The 24,603-nt window shown below is 36.8% G+C and overlaps 1 protein-coding gene across 1 annotated transcript in view; it reads left to right on the top strand.

Annotated features, from left to right (window-relative positions):
• The window catches only part of GRID2 (glutamate ionotropic receptor delta type subunit 2), a 730,680-nt gene that overhangs the window by 141,865 nt on the left and 564,212 nt on the right, over positions 1-24,603 (top strand). Inside the window, exon 2 of the mRNA XM_027812082.2 lies at positions 4,552-4,707. Coding sequence (XP_027667883.2) covers positions 4,552-4,707 — 156 coding nt within the window. The remainder of the gene's footprint in view (positions 1-4,551; positions 4,708-24,603) is intronic.

Below are 24,603 nucleotides of genomic sequence, written 5' to 3'. Positions count from 1 at the left end.
TTGGCCACCAGGGCACACTGCTGGCTCACGGGCAAGTTGCTGTCCACCAGGATTCCCAGGTCCTTCTCTGCAGAGCTGCTTTCCAACAGGTCAGCCCCAGCCTGTACTGGTGCATGGGGTTGTTCCTCCCCAGGTGCAGGACCCTACACTTGCCTTTGCTGAACTTCACGAGGTTACCCTCGACCCAGCTCTCCAGCCTGTCCAGCTCTTGCTGAGTGGCCGCATCAGACTTCTGGTGTATCAGCTGCTCCTTCTGGTTTTGTGTTTTCAGCAAAATTTCTGAGGATACACTCCACCCCTTCATCTTGGTCATTGATGACTAAGTTGAGATAATAATAGAAATAGCTGATAATATCTAATTTAGATTATATTTTTAAATGTATGGGTCAGTAGAACAAGTGATCTTTGAAAAGCGTTTCTAATGATGTCATTACTACTTGGTGAGTTTGTTGAGCATTTGTATGATTTAGTCTAGGTACATTTAAATTGACAGATTCCTGGTGACATGATCGAGGTGAATGAGATAGTTAAACACAAAGAATTCTCTGCTAAGCTACAGGACACTAGTGATGTGCTGAGGGTTTTTTAAAAAGCCAATAGAGAATTACATTTGTGCTTTCCTCATCCAGATTCTGAAATAAAGCTGAAAATAATGACATGCTAATAAAGCAGGAGGGGAAACCGGTGCAAAGTAGTTGCTGTGTCAGCATGTCGGCTCCTGATGTGATCATGGGAATACTCCTTGAGCATAGTTAGTAATGACATGTTTAGTGTGATGCCTGTTTTAGCTGAGGTGAGCAGTGGGGGTTGAAAAGAAATGAACAGCATCTACTTTTTTACAATTTTGAAGACTTTTTTGCTTCGTAAATAGTTTTTTTTTGTTGCATCATTTTCTAGAGAGTGGATGTCTCACACTATCTGTAGGAATAAATTGCTTTTTCTCCTCAGCTGTTCATTACTTTCTTTAACAAATTTTCTTACAGTTGAAAGGGTTCATTTTGGGCACGTACTCCAAATAAATTTGTGATCATTCGGGTTCTCATTTTGCAGCTGTACATGAAGAAATGAGAGCGTATGTAGCTCACACTATGGAAGTAATTTTAAAGTGTGATACCATTTATTTGGATTGTTTGTTTGACTTGGTTAAAAGACTATTTGAAAGAAGCATCAAAACTTCAGTGTGACTTCAAGAAAATCATACCTTATACTAAAAGTATTCGTAGCTAAAGGCTACGTTTTGAGCTAGCTGTAAAAATTTAGATAGACCTGTTTCACGTCAGAAAATTCAGTGCTGTCAATAAGAGGATGATTCCTTAAACCACAGGAAAAGGAAAATATTCCAGCATGATTAGTACAATCCAAACAATATATTTTATCTTTTCATAGAAATTACTATTCTTTTAGAAAACAAACAAAAACAGTACCCCCCCAACCTGTGTAATGTAGAGATCTATATAGACACATGGAACATAGCTGAAATAAAACACAGGGACCTAAAAATGTATATATGAGAATAGTAACAATTTCAAAATTATTCAGGGATTTTGTATTTTGGGTTTTGTTTTGGCGGGGGTGTATGTGGTTTTTTTGTGTGTGTGGGGGGTTTGGTGGTTTTTTTTGGGGGGGGAGGTGAAAGTGGTTTGTTTTGGTTTTTTCATGTTTTCCAATTTATTTAACAAGTGAGATTAAGCTTTGAGAATCAGTTATGAAATAAAATTTCTCTTATCACTATTTGGAGTGTAATAATGCACGTGCTGCTTGTACCGCCATGTCCTGAAAGGAGCAGTGTCATCTTTATTATATCTTTAAAGGCTTTTTGTGTAGCTAAGTTAGATACTCTAATGAATAAGGCCTTAGTTTCTGAAGGAAGACAATCTAATTCTGCTAGGATGCTCAGGCGGGAACTATGATTACAACTTCTTTGCAATTCACCTGCATATGTATTTGTTTTACTGATGGAGATACTCCTGCGCTAGAGCATGGATAATGTCTTGTTTCTGTGAGGTAGTTTGTTTGAAATGCCAGATGTAGCGGTGGTTAGAGGAGAAATTTTGAAGTTTGCATCTGATACATGGAGGCATGAATGAAATAAGCAGCGGTCAGAGCAAAACTGGAGCAATTATACTAGAGTGAGAGAGTGTAGTTTGTGACAGCTGCATGAAGTTTCATCTAATCTGCTTCCTTATACCTTTAGATGCCATCAGATGCAGGATTTGTGTCAGGCTGGGAAATGGGCAAAAAAGCATTGGAGTTTATTGGGGATATATGTGTGTGATAGGAATAAGAAAGATTCTCAAGAAGGAGCATCTGTTGAGTAACTTAATGCTGGACTGACAAATGCACTGTCTTGGGAGCAATTCTCCGCTGCCTGGTGGAAGGGCTGTGGAGCTCAAGGGGATTTTTATGGTGGCATATGCCAAATCCTCTACTCAATAAATGACCTGGATTATTCTGGGGACAACGCCAGGCTTAAGCTGACATTTCCCTTCTTTAGAATAAGAAGCTGTACTCTGCAGTGTTGGCTGGAAGGTCTTTGTTTTGCCATGCTGTTTTGCAACACAGTCAACAGCTGCCCTGTGTATGTGTAAACCTGTGCGTGTTCCCTTCCTTCCAGTGTGGCATTTGTTACAGAATCACTCTACAGGGATAGAATTCAACTAATTACTATCATTATTTTCCAAGTTTGTTTGGTTTTTTGGTTTGTTTTTTTTTGGTTGTTTTTTTTTTTTCTCTCCTTAATCTTAACCTTGTGACTTAGTAGCCATTTAGAATTGTTCCTTCAGATGTTTGCTGAGCTATGTCATCACTGCACAGGGGTGTCCCACAGTGAAGCATTTGTCAGTTTGCTTTGAATGGTCCATGAGGTTAAAACCAAATTGTTTTAAGGCATATTGTTGGACAAAATCTTTGTACCCTTAAAGGTTACCTGGGTACACAAATACTCGTCTTTGTGGAGAAGACACAGTTTGCAGCACCTTCCATACCAAGTGTGTTCTCAGCCATGTTTAGTTTTACTTTATGGAGCTAAATAAAACAAGGGAAATAGAAAGGGAGGCAAGGGAGAAAATTAATGTTTTCAGCTGAGATTTGCACAGAGATGACAGGTGAATGAGGTGGAGAGGTAAAGAACAGCTGTTCCAGATGGCAGCAGCTTCAGGAGGGAAAATGCTGGAGTCAAAGCGGTCAGATTGTAGGAAGAGATGACGCTCATATAGGATGAGTGGTGCTGGCACGGAGATGAATGTTGGAGGTCAGTGGGAAAAAGGTGATAAACATTGCATATGAGGTTTATTTCTCTTAAAGTAGCCATTTCCTTTTTCAGTTCTTTCAGCATCAATTGCAGGTATTTAACTGAAATCAGTAGTGATAAGCATTTTCTGTTCTCTTTGGCTGCATAACCACATATGCTGCCTTAGTTAAGTTTTTTATTGACAACAGACACTCACAAATACAAACCTGAAAACTGAAGAAATTTCATAATTTTTAAATACAGTTTTCAAAGCCTTGTTTTGAAGCATCCTGTCTGTCTCTTTAATGTACTGCCTGGAAAGAAAAGCTTTAAAGGTGCTTGAAAATCTAAAAGCTCTGATTTGAGGGTTTTAAACAATATAACATTCTTCATAGGACTATAACAATGTAATTTGTGCCATCTCTGCATAAATGGTTCATACAAGAAGCAAATGTAAATTAATAGGAAATGAGTGATGTTAAAACCCCTATGGTTTAAAGAAAGAAAAAAAAGAAAGAAACCAAACCCTAAACCCTCTGGATTAGCCTTGGAGTTCTTTTGCAATACAGCTGAAAAATTGGCTGGGTGAGGGTTGGCCATCCTCACTCTACCACCTCTTGAGTTTAATGGTTTCTTGTTTGCAACACACTGGTTACATGTTTTGGGGAAAAAGGCAAAACAGTCACTTTCTGTCAGATTTATAAAGGCAGAAAATATTTTAATTAACTGCTTAAAGTTAATTTACTGATTTCAAGAGTCAGGCAGTTAGCTGGAGTGGTTGTTTTACAAATCTAATAGGAATTAGACTTGAAATAGTTTATATCAGCTGCTGAACAGTCTATTGATCATGGTTGTCAATTCTTACTCATTTTCCCAGTGCTGATGCCATTTTAGGCTTAACCTCCCCTCATTTGAATTTTATATTTCTAAATTGTCAATAGACACGATGTTAAATGTATATCCTAGCTTGTTGCAGTCATTCAGTGTACTAAATGGCACTTTTGGAAAGGTAATTAGTACTCATTTCTTGGCCTTGTTCCTATACAGATTATTTGTTTTGCGCTTTAACTAGATTTCCCCAATATTTCTAGCTGGAATCAATGCTTCTCCTCAATTTATGCCTTAAATTATGTCAAAATGCAGAAATCCTGTATATTTTAAAGTAGCTTCTGGGCTCTGTGTTGAGATAACTGCTCTTCAGGAGTGAGCAAAGGGATGATGTTATCGTGTAAAATGCTTAAGTGCTTATGATAAATGCTTGGGATACTGCAGGTGAAAGGTGCAATGTAATTTTTGGTATTGTTTTTTCTTTTTCCCTCCAGGGGCAATTTTTGATGAGTCGGCCAAAAAAGATGAGGAAGTTTTTCGAATGGCAGTTGCTGATCTCAACCAGAATGATGAAATCTTACAAACGGAGAAAATCACATGTTCAGTGACATTTGTGGATGGCAACAATCCATTTCAGGCGGTTCAAGAAGGTAGGACATGTAAACAGATTTCTTGCTGTTGTTTCTGCAGAGACATGCAAAGTACTACACTGATAGCTTCCTGGATTTATAAGTTTGTAATTTTTATTGGGTTTTTTTTTTACATAGAATATCAAATATTGCATTTATTGCAAATATTTTGGATTTAGCCGCTATGGTTTGTGTCGGTCTAGTGACTTCAAAGCTATAAACTTAGCTTTTATCTATTTTGTAAATAAAGGCTCTTGAAGAATGGTAAAGTCAGACAATTTGTGTACATCTTACTTCTTTTGTAGGCTGTTTTGAAGTTATTGTCAAAGTGATAGTCCTTACTTTATGACTATTTAATACTACTTCTTGGTTTAATTTTGTGCAACTAATAGCACTTAATTGGAAAACATAGGTTGTTGTGTGGAAAATCTTTTCAGCACATACACTGAAGAAGCTACCTCTTTCATAGGAGGGATTAGAGATAACCTGATGACTTGGAAAGCCACCTGTGTCCAATATGATTTTGTACTCAGTCTGTCCTTTGTTATTCCCCAATTATTGGACAAGAGATGAGGATGTTGCTTTGGGCTGCTGTGATAGCAGTAGGATGATAACAGGACTCAATATTTGAAATCCCTCTGAGCTGGATTAGCAAATCGCTGGTGTGACTGAGCAGTTGTCTGGCAAGACAGCTCCATGGAGTCTTTATGCATAGGGACTCAAATCTGTTTTCTAAGGATTTGTTGTTTCTTTGCTGTTCTGTCATACTAACTTCTGTCTGAGACACATAAAGACATTTATTGTAGGTATAGTATTAAACTTTTCTTAACAAGAAAACAAAATTTTCGTGACTTTCTGTATTCTTATTTGTTCTGTATTGACACTTGAGGTAGAACCTGAGATTTAAACAGCAAATGTGCAAACAGTTGCTCTGATGTTTGTGATTTCAAAGGTCAACACCTGTTTGGCTTCAACGGACTATTGACAAGGCAATGTTAATAAAAAGCTCTTTAATGCTTATATGACAATTTTATATTTATAAAAAATATATTTTTTTGAGAATTTAGTATTTTTTGGTTTGTTTTGTTAGTTTTTATAAATGCATAGACCTGTGTAATGAGAAGTGTTACAATTTGGGCTTGATAAGGTGGGGCAGAAAAAGAAGTGATTTGAGAGTATTCCAATCAGAATCAATTAAATCTGTTTCAGTCTGAAAAGGCAAACATAAAAATGGAAGCTGACAGATACTTTTAGAATCCAGAGGGGAAAAATGGGTGAGGTCAATCTTTTTTAGATACTTTCCACATGGCTAGTATTTAAGTTTTCTTCCATTTTGTCGCAGATGGATAATGTTAGCTGATGCTCCATGATTAACATTAACACCAAAACTTAATAATTAATTTCCTTTTTCATTGTGTTAGATCAGTTGGAAATTATTTCTCAGAATGATGTTTTAAGCAACTTATTTCTTACTTAAAGAAAGTAGGGGTGTCTGAAGTAAACATTCCAAATAAGTTAATGATCTCATAGTTCAATATTCTATTACTTATTTTTGCAGAAGTTACATTTGTCATTTTTGAAAATATCTTGGTCGCGTCAATATTTTAAATGTAAATGGAGTAGATTGGATGTAAATTTTATTTCCATATGTTAGGGGGAAAAAGGTCTGTCATGCTATTGATGAATTCAAGAAAGCATTTGCCAGTAAAAATTGTTTCTTGTAAATGCATGGTGAAATACAGCTGCATAGCTAGCCAAGCCTCATATTCACTATCTTTTATGTGGTTTGTTTGTCATAATTTGGGTTGAAGAATAAAGGTTGCATCTTTTGTGTGCATTTATCTGTGAATTTTTTGCTTGTTGAACTATTTTACCACAGTTAATATTTTTTCTTTTGTTTTAACTGAATATAGGCATAAGCTGCACCATAGTATTTCAGTTATTTTTCACCAGTTTCCTCCTTTTCTCCTTTCCTCCACATCTTTATATCACTTGTCCCCTGTTCTTTAACTGGATTTCTTACAAGCATTTGTAGCAGGGAAAGCAATCTCTGTTAAGTGTTGCCCCATATTTCATAGTTTATCCTTTGAAAAAACATTTAGCCAAAATATACTATACTAAATGCCAGAAACACTTAATCTAAACACTTAGGCCATATCTGTATTCCATTTGTAAAAGAAATACTAGAAGGAGACTAAATCTTATATTTTTAAATGTGTATGGCATTCAGTATGCCCAAACTTGCTGTTTCCATGCCAGTGTGACTGTTTTCTTGGAAGCGTAACACTAATATGAGTCTGGGGTACCATGGCCTCTCTTATTAGGTAGAGCTTAATGTGCAAAATTTAGGGGTTTATTGTATTATGTTATTAAGTTATTAATATTATATATAAACTGCTTAAAGTTTGCTTTGGTTTAGTTCAGAATATCTGTGGGTTTTTATGGATTTGACTTTTTTTATCTTGTCTAAACTTCAGAACAGCCTTTAAAGAAAGAGCTTTTAATGTCCAGTAAAATGTTAACTTCAAGCATTAAAGCCACAGTAATAACAGAAGTTGTTGTACATTTCTTTAAAATATGCCCCTTTTACTGCATAGAGAAGGTTCTTAAAAAACTTGCATTGGGTTTTGAATTTCAGAAACTAAGGAGACATGAGCAAAGGTCTGATAAAACAAGACATTAGAGCAGAAGAGATATTTACAGATTTTTTTCCGTAATGGTTCACATAATGGACAATATGTATAATTTCTACCTTTTATTTCATTTTATTAGCCAAATTAGGAAGTAACTCCCAAACAAAGTAAACAAGAACACTTGGATGCTTAATAATGATTTTTGGGATGTAAAGATAATTAATGTAAGATGATTGGCTGCTATGAGGTACTTGCTGTTCTTCCCTATGAATCTGTTTTTATAAATTATTACAGTGTCCTGAAATGTCTTCCATTTGTACCTTAGGGCATCTCATTAACAGTTCTGATTGGAGTGATGAGACTATGGCAAAGCTGAGTGGTTTTATCCTAGAAAAGCTGTGAATGACATGCCCCATAATATCACTGGAAGTGCCCTCAGGAACAATTTATAGGCATGTTCTAGTGCATGGAAATAGGAGGTGAAATTGAGTTTTTTAAATTTAGGGAAATTTTTATCTCTTTCAGTGTATGCTCTGTCAGAGAGGGCCAACAGGGAGCATGATGCACGCGATTTACTCTGCATGTTTGTAAATCAGCCTCCTGGGGTGGCATGGACACCCATCATAAGGGATGAGGCTGAGGTTGCCCTGTGAAGGGGGGAGGCAAGGCTAGGGCAAGCCTGGTTGGTAGGTTGGGGTGAAGACCAGCGAGGTGTGTGGCCAAGTGTGTGTAGCTCCAGCCTGTCAGGAACAGGGGACAGTTTGCAGAGGAGGAGAGTGGCTGGGAAGGGTGACTGGAACACGTAGATGGTGCATCCCGGCCCTTGCGGCAGCTGCAGCCAGTCGCTGAGTTGTCACAGGGACGCGCACCTGTGGAAATGTCCAACATGGCACATTCCTTCTTCTCTTCCTTTCTTTCTTCAGTACAATATACTTCACTATATTCATAATACTTTTATGTGAGGTCTCAAAATATTTACATGCTTCTGTGATCGAGAGAGGAAGAATATTGTGGCTGCCTTTTTTATGCTGTGCCCGTGTCGGGTGCTACAAAGGGAAAGCCGGAATTTATGTTTCTGTATAGACAATGAGGAAAGTAAGGATAATCAGTTTTTACATGGTGGCAAGTAGGTATTTTAACATTATGAAGTAAGGAATTATGGTGCCAGATCCATACTAGTGGCAATAATAATATGTATTAGCATAAAGTTTACTTCCTTTCCTGTGAGACTTCAGTTTGCAGCAGTATTTAAATAGGGGTGGGATAGGCCTTCAAAAGGTTTTTAGTTCTACAACATACATAAACTGTAATTATTTTTGAAAAGTCATGTTTCTATAGTTCTTTTTAATGTGCAGGGTTTTTTTTTCTTTCACTGGGAAATTTGGTCAAGATAAATATATCACCTCTTTCTTGCTTGTCAGAATATATTTTCTTTTCTTTCTCTTACTTTCATTGTTCTTGTACTTACGTCAATACACTCATAATTAGAACATAAATTTTGTGGTTCAAAGCCTGCTATTTTCTCCAATCCTTAATTTCTCATTAATAATATGATCATATGGTTCCTGAATGGCTAATGTGAAATTTACAATAGCCTGTGCATTTTTGTATGATTCTCTTATGAGTTACCTTGGTAGAGGGATTACTAAATACCTGTTTCAGTCTTCTGCTAATGATTCGCTAAACATTTTCTGCAAATTGTATTCTTGAAATACTGAATAAATTAGATTTGAGGGAAGGTGTTTTCCATTGATGCAGCTATTGCTGTCTGCTAGGATTCCAATCCTAAGGCATGTGAAGGGCAGGGGGAGCTTTGATAACTTGAACCACAGTTAATACTTTTGCTTGTGCTGATTTGTATCCTTGGGCAGCACAGTTCCTACAGCCTCCGTGCTGCCATTTCCACTTGCATGCCAAGAGTTAGGGAGCAAACTCTGCAGGTGTTTGCAGTGCAAGGAGGCATTAGGAGCCTCTGGAGCATCTTTGGAGCTTGGCAGCACCAACATCCAAAGGTGTTTAGGGTCCTTGGAAATCCATTGTCAGTATTTTAAACCTCCTGGCAAATATTTTCTTTTTATTTGGTGCTGATATTTTTTTATTCTGCTCCTTTCTCCTATCTCCTTTTTTGACTATATCATGTTTTACCTATCCAAATAATATCTCTATTTGTAATCCAATGTATTCTTCTATAAGCTATCAATAACACATGACAAATAATTTGACTGATACTGTTTGAAATCCACTTTGTTTGACAAGTTTTCCTACTGCAATCACATAAATGTGTGTTTTATTTTTTTCAGCCAAACTTTTTGTCATTCAGGTTAGTCACCAGAGTATGCTTATAGACACCGGCTCAAGCCTTCGTAATGTCTTTTGAAAGCTTATTGTGATCAGTGAAGTAAATAAGTCAGTGAGTCATAACTAAATGGGATTCAGCTGTAGAGTAACAGAGGTTTGTAGGGCAGCAATATGTATGAAGGTCACATGCAGGATTTTATTCAAGCAAAGTTTTACGGTCAGGAATTACAGCCTGATGGATACATCTGCTTTGGCCTTTGGGACTACATGAATGTAATAAGATTGTCCTTTCCCGTTTCTCTGATTGCTATAGAAACCTGTTTAAATTCATGATTTCATGGACTGCTAAACTTCCTTTCACATTGTGTCACTTATTTCTTCAAATTTCTCAACTTTCCTTGCGCTGTTTACTAACCCGTACATGTTCAGTTTCAAATTAAACCTTTACAGGATTGCACTTCTTCACTGCCCTTCCTTTTCATTCCAGGTTTGCTTTCTTCTTTTCCAATAATTTGGATTTTGATGAAAAATGATATTACTAATACTGAGGAAAAAAAAATAATTTTCAACTAGGATTTAAAATATAAAAAGTTAAGGGAGAAGAGGAGGAGCAGCATTTCAATAGTGATATAAAACTCCATTGTAAAATCAGAAACTGTTGGAAATGTTTGCAATTACAAATTGCTTGTATCATCAGTACTTCAGAAAATATGGCAAAGTCTTTTGAATTACCCATACTGTGTGCATCTAGATAACATACCAGCAGTGGTGGCACTGTGCCCTGTTCTCAAAGTACTGGGTGAGAAGCCTGGTACTCTTACACAGGCTTTGTTCTCATTTTAGTCCTGCTAACCCCACAAAATCAATCAGATCTCTGATTTGCATAAATGCGCCACAGGAGTCCGAGTGTTGGCAGCTTAAGAAAAAAGTCTTTACAACACTGGTGACATCATGACAGTTGGCAAGACAGTGGTTGCATGGGAGAAGATCAGGGAGAAGGTGAGTGTGAGCATTGACTGAACTAGAAAAGGGGCATGTAATAGTTAGTTTAGGAGGAGCAGAATGTGTATTTAACGCATTTTCAGCATCAATTTCAAAGCTATTGTGACCTTCCTTTGCCTGGAAGTAATGTACCCAGAGCATACTGTAAAAAGAGGATCAGATTTGTTTTGAGAAAGCCTCATGCTGTTACAGCAGTAACAGTAATTGCAAGACTTCCACCATTCTCCAGTCTTTGAATTTTGTGCTCCAGCATTTTCTAGTTCCTAATTCCTTCTGTAACAATGTTTTCTCCAATTGCAAGACACCTTCCATTACCTTTGTTTCCATTCTGAAAGCAAACTCTGGCAGCTCTAAGTTGCACTGGACTTGCAGATACCGGAAGATATATATATATATATAAAGAGAATCCTTTATCTTCAGGTCTAGAAAACTCACCCAAATCCAGATATTTAAATAAATAAATCAGTCCATCAAGAAAGGATTTTTCCTGGGTAGTTTAAGGAATGTGAGAAACATGGTTTAAAGAAAAGCGGTACAAACTTCAGCAGTCCTTAGTATTCGCAGGTGGCAAATCTAGAAAAATTAAACTACAGATATTAGTGTAGTTGAAGAGCTCTTTCTGAAGTTTGCTTTCCAAATTGCTGAGCCAAAGGGGGGAAAAAGAGGCTTTCTACAGTGCAGGCTAGGGCAAGATTCTGCCTTTTAGTTACTGTTATCCACGTTGTCTCACAGAGTACCTAAAATGCATTGAACGTATGTTTTATGATTACTGCATATCTTTGTCGTGGTTTAAGGAAAGCATACTAGTGTATCTACGGAAACCACTTTTCTTCGCATGACCAGGAAACCCAGTAGCATCCTACTGTTATACTTGGGTGCATCACAGTGTTCAGATACAATGATACGGCTGGAGGTATTTGCGTAGGACCACACACCAAACCAAGGACTAGTGTTTCAGAGTTTGCTTTACCTATCCCACCACCTTGCTGCAGTCTTTTTTTCCTTCTGCTTTCTCATGACTTTAAACCAGCAAGAGTTATTTTCCTAACACCGATGCCAGCTGCTATTGCCGGCTGCCAAAGTTTGGCTCAATATTAATTTTTATGGTAGATTTTGACATTTCTATCAGACCTTACACTTTCAAATGACAGACAGGAATTTTAATAGGCTTGAAAGAATTTCCTTCCCTGGCTTTTGCTTTAAAAAGCATGTGACTGTGAGGCAGGCTATTAACCTCTTTAGTTCGATTAAAAAGGTGAATCAAATAAATGAATAAATAACTGGACAAGTGTGATGCCCTTTGATGGTAGAGTGCAGAGTGAATTTTCTCACATTACCATAGGATAATCAGATAGGCTGATATTCTGCAGTACTTACACCTTAAATCCAGATAGGATCATTTCTGATTTTGCAATATGCATGTTTCCACTTGCAGTTCAGAAATGCCCAGTATGTTTTCATTTATTAAACACAGTGCTTCAGTCTGCTGTGTTAATATACTCTGACACACTGCTAGTGGTTTACTTTTAGGAGAGCTATACAAATTGCTATGTGATTAGATAATATCAGTAGTACATTTAAATGTTTAAAGCCACTGTGCCTGAAGGGTTTGGGGGTATTTTAACAAACAGAAGTATAAAGACAAAGCAAATGAGAGATGCTTCATCTTCCTAGATGCCAATTATTTAGCCAGCACCCTAGGCTATCAGTCCCCCAAAGTAGTCTCCTTAAATAAGTAATGGACACCCTATCCAGATTTCCTGTCCGTCTTTTTCTGAAGCAATGTCCACTAAAATCACTACAGTAGTCAATCATCACTGTTCAACAGAAGAAATGTATATTCACAGACAGGCCTCACAGCCCGCAAGCTTGCAGAAATGTGTGGCAACGATCAAGCAATAAAATACTTCATTCAATTGTTTTCTGCTGCATGAAGTCTTCCCAAGTCCATTCATATTAATTTGGGATTTTGCTTTTGCTTTTCCTGACTAAACTCTCTGAATTAAGTGAAAGTCTGTTTCACCTGATAGTTTAGATACAAATATGGATTTGACTGCATACAGATCCATATTTGCTGTATGCATCTGCACCTGTGTTTTGTCTAAAAGTCAATGTAATTAATTTTAATTAATTAATTGTTTTATTAGTGTAATTCTCCCCTTTGAGCCTTCCTTGTACTTCTTTCTCTTCTCAAATATCTTTTGTTTCATTTACAAGCTTCTTTGTTGTTGTTATAATCTGTTAGCTTTTTGGGCACAGGCTGTATTCTTCATAAATACACTGCTCTGCATTTGAGCAACTGGGTTTTTATCTGTTGCAAATAATTTTGAAAATACTCTTTTCTATATAATCAGAGGAAAAGTGTACTTTATGGAGGACAGTAGTGTTTTAAAATCTAATTCTGATAATGAGGAAATGATCCATGACACTCTGGAGGTGAAGCCTGAAGTGAATTATGAAGGTCATTCTCTTAGATGGGGAAATTAATTATATTTTAGCCTGGTTCACTGTTACTTAGACCCTTTATATTGTACACTACCAAGTAATTTTGACTAAATATCAATTTACAAAAAAATTATCTGAGAAAAAGAGATCAGTTACAAGGACAGATTTTGAAAATAGGCAGAGTTTTATTACATGCTAATCATATCAGAAAACTATAACCTTTCATGTTATCTTTTTGAAAGGATGTCTGCTGTGGGATTTTAATGCTCATTCTATTTGATTGCCAGTGTGCCTTTAGTTTCCATTATTACTGGCTCTTCTGAAACTTTTTTTTCCTCCTTAAAATCCAATTGTTTGCAGTTCTTCATTGTGCAGTCTGAAAGAGTATTGAGGTGAGACAAGCTGCTCTGGAGGAGGCAGTGGTTAAGCGGAACACTCGCAGCGGGAGATGCAACAGGTAGTGTTGATGGTAATCAGAAAACATCTACTCTGAGCCTAGAACAGACACAGGACCCTTGCAGAGCCTCTCATGTGCTGTTGACACATTAGAGGGAGTTTGTGTTTGGGATCTTTATGTAAGGGTGTAAAGCACTAACACAGGGGTCTTAACACATGGAAATTAAGCACCTGCTTAAAGGCTTTCCTGAGCAGGGATATACTTAAGCAATGCAGAATCAGTGACTTAATTTTCTTTGACAGCTAGTAGTCATTATTTTGTTTCCTGTAAGGGTATATTTTCTTCAGAAACTTGGAGATCTTAACAGCTTGTACCACTGGTTGCCCAAATGACTGTGCCAGGTGCCTGTAGTTCCTCTGCTGTTGCTGGAAGCAGAAAATGTGGCTGCATGTCATGGCCATGCCTTGTGATACCTGGAAAGAAGTTTAAAATCACAATGAATCTTCCAGAATACCAGGCCACAAAATACAGTTAAATAAGTAAAAGCCTACAGAGGTTTTGCTTCTGACACTGTGTTTTATGACAAGGGGGTTATGATGTACTGGGCTTGGTCATCAAAAAGCACCAGAGCACTGTACTAAGAAATTGCTGTTTCATGTTACAGGTAAACAATTTACGTTCATCCCATCCCTTTGTGAGCTGGTACAGGAAAAGAAGCCAGCAAGAAGCTACTTTCATTTTTAAAAAATGTTATGTTACATCTCTTTAGTACCAAGCTGTGGCTCACTGGTAAGCCTTGTGATGGCTAGCCCTTGCAAAGGGCAGAGGAAGGAAGCATGACTTCCCCTTCCAGATGCAGCCAGGTGTTGGACCAGCTTTGTTACAATGTTAGTCACCAGAAGCTGAAAGCAAACAGTCATTAATTAGTCAAATACCGCAGCAGCCAGCTGCCCTAAGAGGGGAGACTTTTGCATTTCTGCATTGCCATTTCAGCGAGAAGGGGTGCCCAAACTTTATTTCCTGAACAGAGAAGAGGAATGTTTGGAGAAGGTGAAATCCATTCAGACCACTAGGAGTTTAAAAAACGAAGATCACATAGACTATAACAGCTAATGTGCCCTCTAATGGGTGCAGTCTGATGTGTGAGGTGGCGCATAGAGACGGACTTGTCCAGACACTTGTTAAAAGGCTCAATAGTTCTACTTGAAACATGTAAAATTTGAGTTTCTTCATGAAGTCTTTGCTAATCCTAATTCTCTGATAAAAAAAAGGAAAATGGAGTACATGGGTATAGATGAAGAAAGACAAATTCCACTTGCCTTTTCTTGCCTTTCCAAAATTTTCTTTCTCATGTAGTTTGCACTTCATCTTAATTTGGCACTGATGAATCAAATGCCGAGCCAAAATCATACTCTTTTATATGTTTGGCTCATCGAGTTCCACACATTGTGGGGCAGAAATTCCTTCCTCTGATGAGCGGGGGAGAAAGTCTAGAGATATTTGCGCAGCACAGGAGCAAGAAGTACCTTGCCTAACCCAGTTGTGTTAGGCAAACACAGTTACCTTCATTTAGAATAGTTCTAACTGAGTTTAAAACAAACCTCCAAAAACACTAACTTAAGAAAACATTTTAAAGTAATCTTCTCTGCTGTGTTAGTTAACCTACAGAGTGAAAAAATGTAGTCCTACCTTTATCTTGGGAAAAAAAAAAGAAAAAAAAAAAAAAAGAAAACCTATTCAGAAAAGCGTTTTTCTGTATTCCAAGAAGGAAGAGGGATTTTTTTGTATTTTCCTTCCTAATAGGCAAATTGTTTCTTTCAATACCAGATAACAGCATTATATTCATAGGTCACAGGGATTCTGTAGTTGGAACATTTTTTTCATCGACTTTCATTATTTGGAGGATTAACCTTTTAAAAGAAGCTTGGCATCCAGGGAAGCCCTGTGCAGAATTGCTTGGCCCTGTTAGGTCAATGCACACTCAATTCACCATTTTTCAAGCATAAAACATACTTAATTTTCAGTATTTGTCAACTTCTTTTTTTGGAGAGCCTTGGAGGATATCAATATTTGGTTGTTTATATTGCAATACACCATGAAGAATTTCTGTAGAATGGTTTTGTTTCTGTCTCTTTACATAGGATCCCTTGACCCTCATCAATTTGTGCCTGAAAATATAGTATTAAAATTTATTGTGAAGGGGCTTTTTGTGTCAGAAGGGAGGATAAGCAGTCATAATTCCTGTAAAGTGCTACTTTAAACCTTCCGCCAGCTGAGCCTTTAGGTCAGCTAGGCTTGCTTGAGGTAGGTTCAGATTCTTTGCAGACAAAATACCATGAAAAATAATTTAGCAGGTTGTGATGTGTTACATAGCATCAAATTCTTTAAGAATTGTTTTCCACATAAAAAAACAGTTGTGGATATATCAAATGGGGCTGGGTATCACTAGTCTCTGTTCCTCCTTTCAATAAACTCAGCAAGAAAGGCAATGTGCTATTACTTGTTTTTAGCAACTGCTGTAATCCTGACTCCTTTGAATTTGAGCAGAACTAGTTCCAAAGCTCAAATCACTTTTTAAAATGAAATGTACCTGTCAAATGTATTTGAGCATGCTAAGATCATATCTCAGGAATTTCCGAGTTTTGTGTCAAGTCCTTAAACAAGGTTGATTCATGTAATATATTTGCCAGTTTGACCTGGTTTCAGCTGGGATAAAGTTAATTTTCTTCTTAGTAGCTGGTGCAGTGCTGTAGTTTGGATTTGGTGTGAGAATAATGTTGACAACATACCAATGGTTTTAGTTGTTGCTAAGTAATATTTATACTAAGTCCAGGACTTCTAAGTTTCTCAGGCCCTGCCAGCAAGAAGGCTTAAAGGCCACAAGAATTTGGGAGAGGACAAGCCGGGACAGCTCACCCAGACTAGCGAAAGGGATATTGCCTAATACAGAAAGTCATGCTGAGTATTTAAACCAGGGGAAGTTTGGTGGGACCTGCTGGTCACTGTCCAGGGATGGCTGGGCACTGGTCAGAGGTGGTGAGCAAATTCTATTTTTTCATCGCTTGTGGGGTTTTTTTCCCCCCTCTTCCCTTTGGGTTTTATTCCTCTCTCCTTCTCCCTCCTTTCATTATAATTTGTTGTTGTTACTATTTCTTATCTCAACCTTCAAGTTTTACATTCCTTCTGGATTCTCCTCCCTATGCCTCTGGGGAGGGCAGGAGTGAGTGAGCAGCTGCATGGTACTTAGTTGCTGTCTGAGATTAAACTATGACACGATTCACATAAATTTCTTCTCTCTCTTTGGGTGATTTTCTGCTCTTCAGACATTCGTTTCATGTGCAATCTAACTTTATGGCAGAGTTAGAAGCTGCTGTGAATCAGCAGATGCTGTTTTCTTATCTGAAACTGAAGAAGTAATTTATTTTACAACATTAAAAAAAAAAGTGAGTTCAGAACTGCCTATGGATAAGTGATTTCACAGTTGATTTGATAATGAAAAGCAGAATCTTGAGCAGTTATCCTTGATGTGAATGCTTCTTGTATTTCTAAACTCCAGTATCCTTCTCCACAGACAAATTCTAGAGAGGTTCTTGAGCTTTTCTTTAAGGGATGAACATAACATATCCACTCCTTTCCTCCTTCTCAGTTTATTCTTGTTGGTTATTTCTGGCAGGTCATGGGTTATTTCTGACAGTGATTGTTTTTATCTGGCTGATTTTTACGACATGAATATACAAAAATCTAGAACAAAAGCTTTAGCTGGCATTATGAAAGAATGCAAATTGCACGCTCTAAATTACCTCTGAAAATCAGTGTGGTTGGTCATGTTCAGAGGCACCAGGCTCAGGAAAACTTTCTGTTAACTTCAGTGAGATCAATTGTAGAATAACACGCTGGAAAATATTACATATAAAAAAATCCATGTACTCAATAATGTGTCTGTTGTAGTGATTTTATTTGAAGTTTAGACTGAAAATAATAGAAGCAAAATGAAATCAAGGTATCTTATCCTCTTACTGTTTTATTTTGTGTGTTTTGCGAAGTGTTCTTGCTGTGTGAGATCTTGGTAGGTGCCATTCTTCAGGAGAAGCTATTTCAGAGTTTCTCAGATTCTTCACAATGTAAAGGGATGTTCAATTTTATTAAAAGTAACTGAAATAAAGGAAATTTAAGAAAGATCTGTGAAAAAGTGGCAGAAACAATGTAGCATATAAGACAGACTGCCATCATACTTTTCCAAAGATTTCTTTCTCAGAAGTTGACAAGCTGAACTGTACCACTCATGTGTAGGAAAATAGGGAGGGATGGTACAAAGTGAAAAATGTGAAAGTAACAAGGATTTTTTTATGCCTTTCCAAACATGTTTAATATCATGCATGTTAGAATCCAGTGGTGTTTATGATAGAGATTTTGATAAACCGTCCAAAAGGCAAATGCCAAAAGGTCATGGTAGCTTTTTTAAGTTTTCTAAGAGGATGCAAAATGAAGTAAAAAAAAAAAAATATTTATTGAGAGTAGCGCAATAAAAATGGCTTGAAGTCTTCCCTCCCTGCAACTACCTCCGATTTTGAACATGTGAAGCAGTGCAGGATACATTGCAAGGCTCATATTACTTATATAAGACGGCTTGTACATTTTGGGGAAATAAACATTCCAGCTGGAAAGAAGACATTTTGAATGCAGTTTTGGATGAGAACTCTCCATCACAGGAGACCTGTACTTGCTACTCAGCTGCAGGATTAGAGACTGGATGAAATTTCTTTTACCTAAGAAACTATCACTTTTTCCAGCTTGCTTTGTTTCTTGAGGAGTAGTAGGCTGGCCATTGTGATTTCAAAAGATAAGTGTAAGCCTTTACACACATACTACTGTGAATAGTAGTCTGAAGACTGCAGAGCTGGAGAGCTTTAGAAGTATTGGGGTGTCTGCATGTGGCTTCTGAAGGGGTTAACAGACTTTTCAATTACGTCAAAAGAGTTAAGTTCTTAAGTTACCTCTTCTCTAGAAAGCTGAATTCTAGAAAGACTATGGAAAAGCTGGAGAAAGACTTGTGCATACCAAAATTTCTGTTCTATTTCTTTCTGGTTTTGTGGAACCTGAAGAAAGGATTGCAGCCTCTGAGGATGTCAGTTGTGATGCACAGAAGAACATATGTGACATTAACCAAATTTGATTTAAGTGTAAATACTTTTCAAATGGAAGTAAATTATATCATTCCAAATTCTAAAATGCGTTTGTGTATCTGGTTCTTTTGTAATGGGAAATGAAAGAAACCTTTAGAAAAATATGAAACACACATACTCGTTAAGAGGGAATAATTAGTGTGCCTGACTAACCTAGGATCTCTATTTTTTTTTCTCTGAATTTCTCCTGAGGACTCTCAAATTCTTTGAAAAGAGTTGAAAAGCCATCTCCCATGGGGTTGAGTTATGTCTTTTTAATTGGTGTATAGATCACAGACACAGATATGAAGGGTTTAAGCCTAATTCTCTAGCTGTCACTTTCAAAATAGGAATTGAGTAGAAACCCATGCTTGTAATATCTATTGGACTCTGTAAAAAGCCTGAACAGTGACATGGCAAGAAAGGAATGGGTTTGCATTTTTCAGCCAATATAAGGAATCTGAGTACATTTCTTCAAATCAGTCACATGTATAAATTCTCTGTAATTATGCCTAGCAATGCATTAATGAGAAAAAAAAAAAAAAAAAAAAAAAAGTACTGCAAACAGAAAACAAATACTCAATAGTTTTGGGTAGAGGTGTGTGTAGGTACATACAGGATATTAACTTGTGATAAAATTCTTATAGTTGCCTAGGCTATAAGAACATAGATGATGTTATCTTAAAATGCATCAATAATCTTTTCCATTAAACCTATCATTGTAGCAGCAACTTCAGCATTTGAAATAGACATTTCATAAATATTTACCTGGAATAAAAATCATTTGGCAGAAGTATCTGTCATGCAGAGTCATTACATCTGGCAGCTGGAATATATATCTAGATAGAATAGATTGCAGTTTTGGAAATACCAGACTTTTGGAAAAGTAAAATACAATTCCCAGGTCGTATGCTACACTTAGATGAAAGTGAACTTTGAAATATTTGCCTGCTTTTGGTAGCTTGTCTGTCAATTCTTCTAGAGCTTGCTCAAAGTCTGCAATCTGATTATTTCATTATCTCCAGATTCATATAAGTTCAATTTAATAACGAGTTTTCATATCTTGACTGTTGCTATGGAATTATGTAGAGCATAAGTATACAAGTGTAAAATTAAATGGTCTGTTTTATTAGGTTTACCTTTGCTGTTTCCAAGCTGCCTTTTGAAACAGTTGAACCATGTTTTGTCTTCCTATATACTATACTCTCGACTTCACTAAATGTGGAAAAAGTGCGTGCTCCTTGGCTGGGTTCCCTATGGCAGACTTTCTCTTTACAGATCTGCAGGGCTGTGGTCATATGGATTAGTAATAAAAAATCTACAGTGGGCCAAAATGGGATGAAGGTTACTTTGTACCCAAATTTGAGTTAAGCTATGATATGAATTAAAAGGGGGATAACTATTTCTGATCATATCTTTTTGTGGTCTCTTTAAGTTTGTGCAAACTATTAGCTAGTTTGTCCATGAAGATACTTCCTTATGAGTAGCTATTTTGGTAAAAATTTCCATGCATGTAGAATCTAAGGTATTCAAATATTACTACCTGAGACAAAGATTCACCATAATGTGTGTGTGTGTGGGTGAAACAAAAAACAAGAATATCCCTTATTCTCTAGGACTGTGTTTTTCTTGTTGCTTAATATTCTTATGTGTAAACAACACTATACGGTTTGGAAAAGATGGAAAAAGAGGGTCAGGAGGGAGCAGAAGAAAACTTCTTAGTGCTCCTGGAGGTGGAATTTTGCTATTTTTTGTTTTAGTGTTTTATTTGGTGTTCTGCATATAAAACATGAGGGTTTGGATAGTATTTAGTTTTCTGCAGAGTAAGCAACTTAACATAAGATTTCATTACAGACAAACTGTCTTGTTATCTTAATAGGAGCTGCTTTAGTAACAGTTGTCATTTCATGCAGTTTTACCTCTCTAGGTAAATAGCAGTTTATAACAAACCTAATTTTGGAATTTTCTAAAATATGTTATAAAATACACATTTTCCCATGAGTGTACCTGCATTGTATCTCAGCCTTATACAGTTATTAGACCAGTTGGTACTGATTATAGCCTCTCTAAATCTTTATCACCTCTATAATTTTTTATTATTCTCTTTGTGATGGTTGATACCACAGTGAGTGACCTGTAGTTATCAGGTCACCCTCTTTCAGTGCTGCAATAATAACACTTCTAGTTTGCAGAAAAAGCCCACTATTTCAAGTTTTATTTTAAAATTTAATACTAGCATATTAGCAACTATTTCCTCATCTGACTTTTAGCATTCTTGGATTATTGACATTAACTTTACCTATTTGAAAGTATTTCTCCTTGGTGAATGAGATTGTTTCCAGAAAATTATGTAAACGGATACAGAAAATGCATGCTTTTATGAATGGTAGTGCTGTTTTCCCCCACTTTCTTTGCAGTAGCCTGTAGCCAGCAGCCCAACCTTCCTATCTGATTACAGCATCAGTGTTTGGGTTGTTCCGAAGGACTGTGTGATGATAACCCACCAGGAAAAGCAAGGCTATGACACTGCAGCGCAGATGTCCAAGCAGAAGAGAGAAATGTTCCCCAGAGTGAGCTAATACCACTTGCCATTTGCAAGTTTTGGAGGGTCCTGAGAGTGTCATTTAGCATAATGTGTGTTGGAGGCTGCGAAATTCAGGCATGGGGTAGAGGAGGTGTTTCAGAGGGTTGCAATTGCTATCACTTGAAAGGCACCATACTTGAGCAGCAAGAATTTGACATCCGTGAGCATCCTGAATCCGTTCTATTCCCTTCACCCATTTCCTGTGGCATCACGTTCTGGTAGTTTTCAATAGCTGTACAAACAAATTAAATCTGTCTATCCCAACTAAAACTCTGAATACAGGATAGATAAGCCCAAGTTTACTGCCTAATTCACTCTTTGCTCCTTGCTCTGCATTATTGTAAGAGGGCAAGAGAGCTTCATGTTTTATTCAGTTAATATAACATATATTTAATTTGCATTTTTAATGTTTTTGAAGGTGAAGGATAGCAACTTCAGCAGTGCTGAACATGGTAATTTAATTGGCTGTAGGGCAATCCTAGGATTCTTAGAGACAGCTTCATTGGGAAATATTGCAGAAACTTAAACAAGTACACCAGTCAATAGCTTACCTGTATTAAACTGTCACCCTCACCCCACAAAGTAGCAGGGGGTTACTTATAACTCGCAGCTCTCTGTGTTGCCTGTTCATCTCATTTCAGATGTTTGCAGGAGAAGGAACAAAATCTAAAGGGAAGAACAGAGGCTACCAAGGCATGCTAAAAGCTGCTGAATGCTTCCTTTAATTGCTCTGTCACTGAAATGTTTAAAGTTATCACTTTGAAATTATCACTTGTGTACTTGAGAAACAGAGGAACAAAAAATGGCCCATATTAAAAGGGAGTATATAAATTTTGTGATAGTGAAATTTATGTCTCCTAATCCAGTGGCTGCCTGCAGGATCTGGGTTTCTAAGGCAGCATTTTTTACCTGCATAGATTTTGTGTTATGAAAAATGCCACATATAAGATGAGACAAATACACCCTGGGACTTCTGATGGCTAGTGTTTGCCTTTTGCTAAACTGTTGCTGACTTAGAGATAGGGGCAATTCTATCAAGCAAAAGGATCTGCATTCTCCACATTAGATGTTGAGATGATAATATTTTAAACCAGCTCATAAATGTTCTGAAGTGCAAATTCAGATAAAAAAATCTCTTTAATCAAATAAAGTAATTAAAGTTGGCCCAAAGAGGCTATTTATTGATAATGGATAATGGTACTGCTCATGTTTTATTAAGCTGTAATTACCAAAACAGATCAGTTTAAAAAGGAATTTTATTATTATTATTACTCTTTAACCATATTATTATATGCTCTTTATTATTTTTGTCTTTCTGGTATATTTTTTACCATTTGGAAGCCAGAATTATGAATATACTCATTATTTCTTATCTGAAGTTGACAAAGATGTTCTCTATAATGTGCAGGATGTTGGCATTTTGTTCATTAACTTTCTTTTCATTAGGCAGAATTTTAGGCTGCTTAACTCTGTAATGTATTCAACGTAAGAATCATCAAAAAAAAAAAAAGGTAGATGTGTTGCCACTCACCAGATCAAATATTCTTGCACCTCCTACTGCTTCCTTGTAAGCCAAAATACACACATAGAATGGGACAGAGGATGATTTCATTGAAAACACTGATTTAAAATTAGGTCACGATAATTTCAGCAGCATCAAACCATAGCATTTGTAAGGCAGTTTAATCCTGTATGAATTATTGTTTAGATAAAGATTATTAATTACTAGCTGCCATTTGGTTAATGGCAGTATGCCAAGAAAGCACTCAGAGGACTCTTTTTTTCACCCTTCTATCTATTGTAGTGAGTTGGAGTCAACTTGAGTATTTGGCTTTAGAGCAGAAAACTTCAAAGAAATTTGGCTGCTAGGCTTTTAAATTCTTTCAATTATTCTTTCTATTAATAAAATGCAGATCTGCAGCATCAGTTTTAAATGCCCAGATTTAGGGAGAGAGGGAGAGAGAGAAAATTGATTGGGAATTGTATTAGTACTGTTGTGTCATCCCACCAAGTAGCAATTGTTAAAATTATTATTACAGGTACATTAGTAATAAACTTCAGTCAAAGCTGTCTCCAGTTGTGGCTGTTTTCCTAAGTCACTGGTCTTTTGAAAGCTACTTAATTTTTATTGCCTATTCAGTTACAATTTCTTCTACACATCACTCTTCCCTTTTCTTTTCCCCAAGAATATTTATCTTTGCAAGACATCACATAGTGTAATATATTTTTTTCTACCAACAACTCACCGAGACCCATTGGAAATTGTATTATTACAGCATACACAGTGCAGCAACCTATTCAAAAATATGAAGACAAAATCAAAGGAAAGCAAATTTATTTTCATTAGACTTCTGATATTTGACACTTGTAATTTTTTATGTGATGTACTAGTGCTTTCATATAAAGAGCAGTCAGACTGTAATTCATTTGTGTATACTGCAATGTAGGGTAATGAAAGAAAAACAGGACATTCACCAATTAACTTGTAGAGAGCCAAGTAAAGAGTGGTTACTGAGAATTGCCCTTAAAGTTGTCCAAATAATCTTGGCATCAAAAAAATTCTTGTCTTGTTGCTTATTTTATTTCTGTTTTTAAGATACGAGCGTGTATTTACATACCACGAAGTTTATAAGTAAAATGTGAGATTGCAGCGAACAAGAGGCTTAGCAACCTTTTGTAATACTTGGTACGTGTTTAGGACGTTACTTATCTGTCATATATCAGTAGTGCTTTAAACCATTTATCCAGCTAATTTTTTTATTTTGATTGTGTTAATAGATCAAATCAGCAAATGAGAAAGCATGATGGCCTAAGAAGGAGAGGAACTGGCATGTGGCTTGTTGGCTTTGATGCAGAGCATGTGACATGAGTTTGGCTCCTCCAAGAGGGACACTGGCTCTTTGTAGTTTTTTTTCCTGGGGTAGTAATTGCCATGCTGATGCTTGCAGATCATAACAGTATGATTCAGCAGGCTGGGGTTTCATACCTGGAAAGTTACAGAAGTGTCCAGCACTGTTATTCACCTAGGTACCTTTGAAACTAATTTGTGTGAGTACAGCAGAGAGTAAGATGAATTTACTTCTTTCCATCAGGAATGTAAGGTGAGAACTTCTCATCTGAGGAATAGTTCTGCCTGTGCTTTCACTGTAGATCCACATACAGAATAAGCCCCACATCCCTAGGAAAGAACTGAACCCAAAACTTGAGATGTATACCGACTTTCTGTGAATGACTGACATTCAGGATATCATTAAATGTAACTGCAGGCAACTTAATTTCATCTCACTTTTCCAGTGCAACTGTTTTAGACTACAGGAACATATTCTATGACACATCCTCACCTCATCGTACGCTTACACTGAAGGAACTGCTGTTTCCTTTCATCTCATCACTTCA

Source organism: Falco cherrug, chromosome 1 (assembly GCF_023634085.1).
Source record: "Falco cherrug isolate bFalChe1 chromosome 1, bFalChe1.pri, whole genome shotgun sequence".
In the NCBI taxonomy this organism is placed as follows: Eukaryota; Metazoa; Chordata; class Aves; order Falconiformes; family Falconidae; genus Falco; species Falco cherrug.
The sequence above is the reverse complement of the archived record's forward strand: the minus strand, read 5'-3'. Positions and strand labels throughout refer to the sequence as shown.